This window comes from Salvelinus fontinalis, chromosome 2 (genome assembly GCF_029448725.1).
Source record: "Salvelinus fontinalis isolate EN_2023a chromosome 2, ASM2944872v1, whole genome shotgun sequence".
In the NCBI taxonomy this organism is placed as follows: Eukaryota; Metazoa; Chordata; class Actinopteri; order Salmoniformes; family Salmonidae; genus Salvelinus; species Salvelinus fontinalis.
The window spans coordinates 25,285,549-25,294,223 of NC_074666.1; the positions used below are offsets into that span (position 1 = coordinate 25,285,549).

The 8,675-nt window shown below is 38.7% G+C and overlaps 1 protein-coding gene across 1 annotated transcript; it reads right to left on the minus strand.

The window, feature by feature from the left end:
* Nucleotides 1-4,249: 4,249 nt before the first annotated feature.
* Nucleotides 4,250-7,081, minus strand: LOC129868721 (trace amine-associated receptor 13c-like). Its single transcript, XM_055942926.1, has one exon. It carries the CDS (start codon nt 5,758-5,760, stop codon nt 4,819-4,821), a length of 942 nt encoding a protein of 313 aa, XP_055798901.1. The 5' UTR covers nt 5,761-7,081; the 3' UTR covers nt 4,250-4,818.
* Nucleotides 7,082-8,675: the final 1,594 nt, after the last annotated feature.

The window sequence follows — 8,675 nt, forward strand, 5'->3', positions numbered from 1 at the left end:
TCAGACTTTTTGTTTTGTTTAAACAGCTTATTCATTTTTGCCAGCTCAAGAGGTTTATTTCCCCAAAGGCCTCACTGGTCCATTTCTTCACTGTATGTTTGACAGGTTTGCAGGTTTTTCGTTCCTGTCTGTATGAGGGAATAGAGTTGGATCATCACATACTTATAGTTCCCGAGAGGGGCGTGGTATGCCCCTTTAATGATGCTGTAACAATGGTCCAGATTTTCCCATTCTCTTGTGGGGCATTTTGCCCGTTTTTTTTAATCTGGGCAGATCGTAGCTCAGACTTGTGTGGTTGAAAACACCTAGAAATGATGTGGTATGTACACACCAGCCAGTGAATGATGTGCTGCAAAGTAAGTTTTATAATTCTGAATTCCTCCTGTAGCTAGCTGGCTATGCCATGGGTGCACAGTGAGCTCATGTCATGCCTATGTAGCAGACATAAGCCATTCATGATCACGTGATGAGGTAGCCTCGCCTGCGAACTTCAAAACCAGTGTCTGCCCTCAGTCCAAGGGGGAATTTCCTCTTGGTCTTAGGGTATAAAGATGTTGGTTGCTCACATGGGAGACCCGGTTCATATCCCACCTATTACAATGGCACCCCACATTGGGCACTCTCAAATATAGCGGACATGAGTCGGTCATTATCACATGAGATAGCCCTGCCTGCAAACTTCAAAACCAGTGTCTGCCCTCAAACCGGGTTCATATCCTCCATGTTACGTCACTAAAGGTGTGAATGGCTAGCTAGCTAGTGGCAGTATTGTCAAGTATACTGTCATCAAAACACATTGTTTGGACTGTATAAAGCAAGGCTCTCCAAACCTGGTCCTGGAGAGCTACATGTTGCAATTGCAACATCAACTACTTAGTTACCTGACCAACTACCAATCAAAAAAACATCATCATAATAATATAGCACGCTGTTACCGTAGTCTGCACACATTGCTTTTTCACAGCTGTACCTAATCCCTTTGTGCCCCAGAAACTTTGGTTTTGTTCTAAAATTATACTTTCTTCCATTTTGTTTGAACATTTTTGTGTTTTTTTGTTGTTCATTTTTTATTATTATTTTTTTTTATATTTTGTTTTTATTGTAGGAACACAAAGAAAGTACAAATAAAGTAAAATAAAAGAACAAAAAAGATCTGGCAGTTACAGTGCACTTCATACCTTCATCATCATATCATCATATTAGTTACATTAGCATCTTTGAATTAGACCCTTTCCAAGTATGAAACCCATTTCTCCCAGTATTCCTGACCTCTCCTGTTGAGTTCTTAAAGCAAAGGTCATACGCTCCATGTGGTGTATTTCTTCTACAATGTCTATCCATTGTGTCACTGTGGGAGGGTCTTTTTGTAGCCATTTCCTAGTGATAGCCTTTTTACTGGCTGCCAGTAGGACCTTCAAGAGGTACTTTCTCTATTGTGTAAGTTATCAGGTATTTCACCCAAGTACAAAGAAATTAATGTTTGTTCTATGTCAAATCCCATTATTTTTCCAATGTTAGATCTTATTTCTCCCCAGTAAGTTTTGATTGCGGGGCAGGACCAAAAGATATGAGAGTGGTCCGCCCTCAATAGACCGCATTCTCTCCAACAAGGGTGTGGTGAGCCAGTCTGTTTTGATTTCAGTTTAGGTGTTATGAAGAAACGTATAACATTCTTACAACAGAATTCTCTACATGACCTTGAGTTGGTGGAGCTTTGTTGAGTCTCTAATATGTTCAACCATGTTTCATCAGTTATTTCAATGCTAAGTTCCTCCTCCCATTTCTTTTTAATATAGTTTGTAGAATGTTTCTTTGAGGATTGAATACCCAAGTAGAGATTTGAAATCGTTTTTTTGTTACTCCCCAAGTTGTATGCGTTAGTGCATACTTGGATTAATTTTGGAGGTGCTTGAGGGTCAGTCATTTTTATCTCCCTTAAGAAATAGTGTCGGACTATCTGTAAAAATCTTGTTTATCCAAGCCATGTTTTTTACTTAGGTCCTGGAAGTTATCTAGGTTCCCATTCCTTATAATTGTACTGAATGATGTGATGCCTTTCTGCGTCCATTGTTTAAATCTGCTGTCCTGAGTTGCAGAGATGAAGCTGGGGTCGTATGCGGGCCAACTCAGCAGTTTGATCTCTCTGTTTAAATTATTTTGCTTAACTACCCTAACCATGTCTTCAGAGAGAAATGAATCCACTGATTTTGTCTATTGTATATTTCTTTTACCATGTCCTTATTTCCCAAAACTGACTGTATGGGTATCTCTGTCAAAGTAGTCTCGATGTCTTTCCATTTGGATTCACATTCTGAATTGCACCAACACACCAGAGGTCTCATTGGGCTGACACATAATAATCTTTTAGGTTTGGTAAGGCCATACCCCCACAGTGTTTTGGTAATTGTAATGTTGTATATCAAGTTCTTGGTCTCTTACTGTTCCAGATAAACCTTGATATCCGTTTATCCCATTCCCTAAACTGTTTAGGTGGGATTTCTATGGGCAGTGATTGGAACAAATACAATAACCTCGGCAGGATGTTAATTTTGATTGTTTCAATTCTGCTACTAAGATCTAAGGAAAGTGAGTTCCACCTGTCTAGGTCATCATATATTTTCTTGTTGATGTGATCGTAATTCATGCAATAAAGTTTGGGTGTATCTTTTGGTAGGTATACTCCAAGATATTTAATGGATGAAGAGGTCCAGGTGAAGTTATACCTACTCTTCAGCTCTTCCTGTGGGGTATAATTATATACTAGGGCTTGGGTCTTGTGTACGTTAAGCACATACCCTGAATATGTTCCAAATGTTTGTAGAACATCCATCAATCTAGGTACGCTTGAGCCTGGGTCTTTAAGGAATAACAGAACGTCATCCGCATACATGCATATTGTTAATTTTATATCTGGACATGATCCAATTTGTACAACTCAGACCAGTTAATTGTCAAAAAAAATCCTAAATACATCTGTGCTCGCATTTGCCCATGTTTCTTGGAGATCCTTAGATTGGTCAAGTTTTGTGATCCTTTCAACTCATCCTGTGGTATAAGCACATTCATAGCTGTTTTATAACACCTCAAAATAAGTGCCTTACTGTGATTGTTTTACATTAAAATAAACAAAAAAGCAATTTCTCAAGCACAAATTTAGCTAGGACTGTCTGTGTGTTGTCTGAGTGGGGAGGGGAAAACTGAAAACAAACTGTTATTGGCAGAGAGGTTTGGAACTCTCTATTTTATTGGTCTATTAACAAATTTATTGCCTGGTGTTGTCACCAGGCAGGCCAGAGCTCCATTCCACCAAAACAAGCAGTCTTTTTTTCATTATTTTCAAACAACTCTTAAACTTAAAGGGCATTATCATAATTTCACAGTATTATTCCAACCTCATAGTTTTTGACTGCACAGTAAAACCGGATAAGTTATGGCTACTCAAACATTTTGAGGAAACTGATTATTTAAAAAAATTATAATAATAAGTTAATATTCTTAAATAGCTGAAGTGAGCAGTAGTACCATATGAGTAATACAAATGCATTTTCTTTGAGTAAGGTATACTTAAATTCAATTCAACACCAACACTAAGCCACTTCTCCAAATAATTTCACAGTGTGCCTTGACTTTTCGATTGAATTGTAGAGTTACCACCCATGACTGTATTTGTATGTGACAGAGACATGGTTGTTGAATTCCTTCAGAGTGCCTAGGGGAATATTATCATTATAATTGAACCCTTACATATATCATAAGGCCTTATACAATGGCCTGGAATTCATAGTTTACAGGCCACATCAGGCCTGCAAGTAGGGTTGAAAAATTCCCCCAACTGTCCCGAAACAATCGTCCAATGAGGATTTCTGTAAGACCTTGGAAATGTACCAGAATTTTGCAAGACTAACTAAATCAGATTTTGCTGATTTACAAAGTGATGTGTAATTCGTATTGGATTCTAGCCAGCCTTAGGCTATCCAACAGTTTAAATGTTTCATTCACTCACAACCTGCATTTATAATGACTGCCAGGGTTAATAAAAGTGGGAGGAAACTACCTAAGCCATTTAAACTGGAACAACCATTTCAGTAACGGGTGTACAAATTCAACGATTAGGTTAGTTTAGAATTTTTTTATATCTTTGTGTAACATAAGATTTAATCAATCAATTACTCAATGTACATGCACCCAGACCCTTACCACAACAAACATCTATGTTGTAAGTCTAACGACTGTGCAAAAAGTCCTGTGATTGTGCAAATCTCTCTTTTGGAGCATTATTATTTGTCATTTTTTCACATTGTTACATTTTAACATCAAATTCTTACAAAATACACCATTGATATAGACCTGGACAGTATATGATATCAAGCAGTATTGTACATTTAAACTTTACTACACTTGTTAAAGACATTGTGTCACCATGGAGCCACTAGAGGGTGGTGTTAAATAACATCTGGACTGATTCATGACGTCCTCAAAATGTACTTTACTTTTAGAATACTTACATACTATTTATCATTAAATAACATGGAACAAACACAGACTTTGGTCTTTGGAATGTACAACCCAAAATGACAAAAATGTCTTTATAACAAGCTTATGCCTTCGGCAATTAACAAGTCATTACAATCCAATACAGCCAAATCATGCTGTATCAACACCACATTCTGAATCAACACCAAATGTATCTATGATAACAACAGCTTACTGAGAAGTCATGTAAGTGTATCATGAAATAAACAATTACAACAACAGTATAGTTTGAAAATAACAATATCAAATTTATGTTTGTCAAACTTTTGAATAAAAATGTAGGAACTATAAACGCCTTAACATTAGAGTTAAACTATGTTTAGCTATCGCTTTGAACCATGGATAAAAGAAAGCATAAATTATTGGATTAATTAAGGAATTAAGAAATGGTAGCAAGACTAAGTAAGTTAATGATTGTAGAAAAAAAAAATTTAGAAAAAAAATAGAAATCCAACAAGTGAGATAGGTGAAAACTACAATAGATAGAGTTTTTGCTGCTTTTCTCTCAGATGTATTTGCCTGTACAATTTTAACACCAGACTTGGTGGCAGCCTCTTTTGAAAATATCTTTCTGGCCTGTGATCTGGCGGCCACAAATATTTTGAAATAAAGTGTTATAATAATATAGCATGGAACAACCATTATAATTACAAAGTCAATGGTTTTACTCCAGTTAAATCCTTCAAAAATAAAACATTCTTCAAAACACATTTTGGGTACCTGTACAGTTACAGAGTTATTTGAAATAGCAGCATTGTATATGCTACACCAACACCAGGTAATCAATATCCAACAGATAATTCTTGGTATTGTTATTTTTGAGTGGTACAACAAGGGATAACACACAGCTACATAACGGTCAATAGATATCAAAACCAAATTGCCCAGAGACAAAGAAATAATTAAGTAACCGACGAAGAGAAAAAACACACAGAAATATTTCCCAAAAACCCAGCATGATTCCATTACTGCCACAGTCACTACTGGTATCACAATCAGTCCCACCAGGAAATCTGTCACAGCCAGAGAGAGGATGAGCAGGTTGGTTGGAGTGTGGAGCTGCTTGAAGTGATAGATCGAGATGATCACCAGTACGTTCAAAAATACTGTAACCGCTGAAATTAATGAGAACAAAATGTACAGTGTTATGTAAATAGATGTTGATAGCGAAGCCTTCCTGCAAGAAGAGTTATGAAAACAGTGTTGAACATCTTTGTGTTCCTCCATTTGAAAGAAAGGGTTAAAAATGCTGAGGTCCTGCTCCTGTTTGATCACCCTTCTGACAGATTGTGAGCTCTGCCTCTCTATTTATCCCTGCGTGACTGAGAGACACTCCCCCTCCTCAGAGTTTCTCCATACACACACCACTAAAAAGCACAAATAATGTACAAACGGTCAGAAAAACAAATATTTGTGGAACCATGATGAGATCAAACACAGCAATATAATGGTTAATAGATGTATGACAAGTCTGACGATTTTAATCTGGAAAAAAATAGTATGGTCTATGTTTTGGTGACAGAAAGGCTAATTGACATGGGAAATAGGATGACTGTTTTGGGTGATGTCAGTGCTCAGTTTGGACTTCACACTACTTCACAACCTCAAAAGACATGACGGGACGGCATGTCAGTTAGCTAGTGTGTAGGAATGTTGACAGTAGGGATGTTAATAAGATGGCATAACCTCATGGTTAATGCACTAATGAGCACGTAAAATCAAGATTAATAGTGCCATTATAGGAAAATTCAATATACAGTGCATTCGGAAAGTATTCAGACCGCTTCCCTTTTTCCACATTTTGTTACGTTAAAGACTTACTCTGAAATTGATAAAACACATTTTACACACAATACCCCACAATGACAAAGCGAAAACAGGTTTCTATTAATTTTGGCAAATTTACTACAAATACAAAACTTAAATACCTTATTCACGTAAGTATTCAGAAAATTTTCTATGAGACTGGAAACTGGGCTTAGGTGAATCCTGTTTCCATTGATCATCCTTCAGATGTGTCTACAACTTGGGAGTCCACCTGTGGTAAATTCAATTGATTGGACATGATTTGGAAAGGCACACACCGCTCTATATAAGGTCCCACAGTTGACAGTGCATGTCAGAGCAAAAACCAAGTCATGAGTTGGAAGGAATTGTCCGTAGAGCTCCGAGACAGGATTGTGTCAAGGCACAGATCTGGGGAAGGGTACCAAAAATGTCTGCAGCATTGAAGGTCCCCAAGAACACAGTGGCCTCCATCATTCTTAAATTGAAGAAGTTTGGAACCACCAAGACTCTTCCTAGAGCTGGTCGCCTGGCCAAACTGAGCAATCAGGGGAGAAGGGCCTTGGTCAGGGAGAGCCTAGGTGACCCGATGGTCACTGACAGAGATCCAGAGTTCCTTCGTGGAGATGGGAGAACCTTCCAGATGGACAACCATCTCTGCAGAACTACATCAATCAGGCCTTTTATGGTAGATTGACCAGCCGGAACCACTTATCAGTAAAAGGCACATGACAGCCCGCTTGGAGATTGCCAAAAGGCACCTAAAGGACTATCAGAGCATCAAATCAAATCAAATGTATTTATAAAGCCCTTCTTACATCAGCTGATATCTCAAAGTGCTGTACAGAAAGACAGCCTAAAACCCAAACAGCAAGCAATGCAGGTATAGAAGCACGGTGGCAGGAAAAACTCCCTTGAAAGGCCAGACAGAACCTAGGAAGACACCTAGAGAGGAACCAGGCTATGAGGGGTGGCCAGTCCTCTTCTGGCTGTGCCGGGTGGAGATTATAACAGAACATGGCCAAGATGTTCAAATGTTCATAGATGACCAGCATGGTCAAATAATAATAATCACAGTGGTTGTCGAGTGTGCAGCTAACAGCTAACATTACTTGTATGACATTATTACTTGTATCCCAAAGCCGTTTGCTTTGCTAGTTAGATCCTATTGTTGGCTAGATAACATTGAACCTGGTTGGTAGCTTTCAGCATATTCATGCAAGGTAGTAATCACATGATTTGGCACTGTGTTCATTGTTGTATAACTAGCTAATGTTAGCTGGGTGGCTCGTTAGCTAACGTTACGTGACGTTTGTGATCTTACACATTGTTTACCTACCTAGGTTCATTGGTTACCTAGCTAGCTACCTACATGTCTTCAGCTCTAAGTGTATAACACCCATTGAATATGGCTGGTGTCAGTAAACTATGGCAATAAAAGAGGAAAGAAATTGTTGCTAGCAGTGCTGGTTAGGCTGTTTTCGTGTTATCCAGAGGTAAACAAATCATTGACCAGAGCGTCAAGTGTGTGCTCTGAACGCTCCGAGAGCGGAACGAGATGGGTGGGGCTAAAGCTTAAGAGGGTGTGAATGACGCTGAATGGGTGTACAGTCGTGGTCAAAAGTTTTGAGAATGAGACAAATATACATTTTCACAAAGTTTTCTGCGTCTTTAGATGTTTAGATGTGTCTTTAGATGTTTTTGTCAGATGTTATTATGGAATAATGAGTATAATTACAAGCATTTCATATTTGTCAAAGGCTTTTATTGACAATTACATGAAGTTGATGCAGAGTCAATATTTGCAGTGTTCACTCTTCTTTTTCAAGACCTCTGCAATCCGCCCTGGCATGCTGTCAATTAACTTCTGGGCCACATCCTGACTGATGGCAGCCCATTCTTGCATAATCAATGATTGGAGTTTGTCAGAATCTGTGGGTTTTTGTTTGTCCACCCGCATCTTGAGGATTGACTATAAATTCTCAATGGGATTAAGGTCTGGGGAGTTTCCTGGCCATGGACCCAAAATATCAATGTTGTGTTCCCCGAGCCACTTAGTTATCACTTTTGCCTTATGGCAAGGTGCTCCATCATGCTGGAAAAGGCATTCTTCGTCACCAAACTGTTCCTGAATGGTTGGGAGAAGTTGCTCTCGGAGGATGTGTTGGTACCATTCTTTATTCATGGCTGTGTTCTTAGGTACAATTGTGAGTGAGCCCAATCCCTTGGCTGAGAAGCAAACCCACACATGAATGGTCTCAGGATGCTTTACTGTTGGAATGACACAGGACGGATGGTAGCACTTACCTTGTCAAGCTTTTTTTCCGGATGCCCGAAACAATCGGAAAGGGGATTCA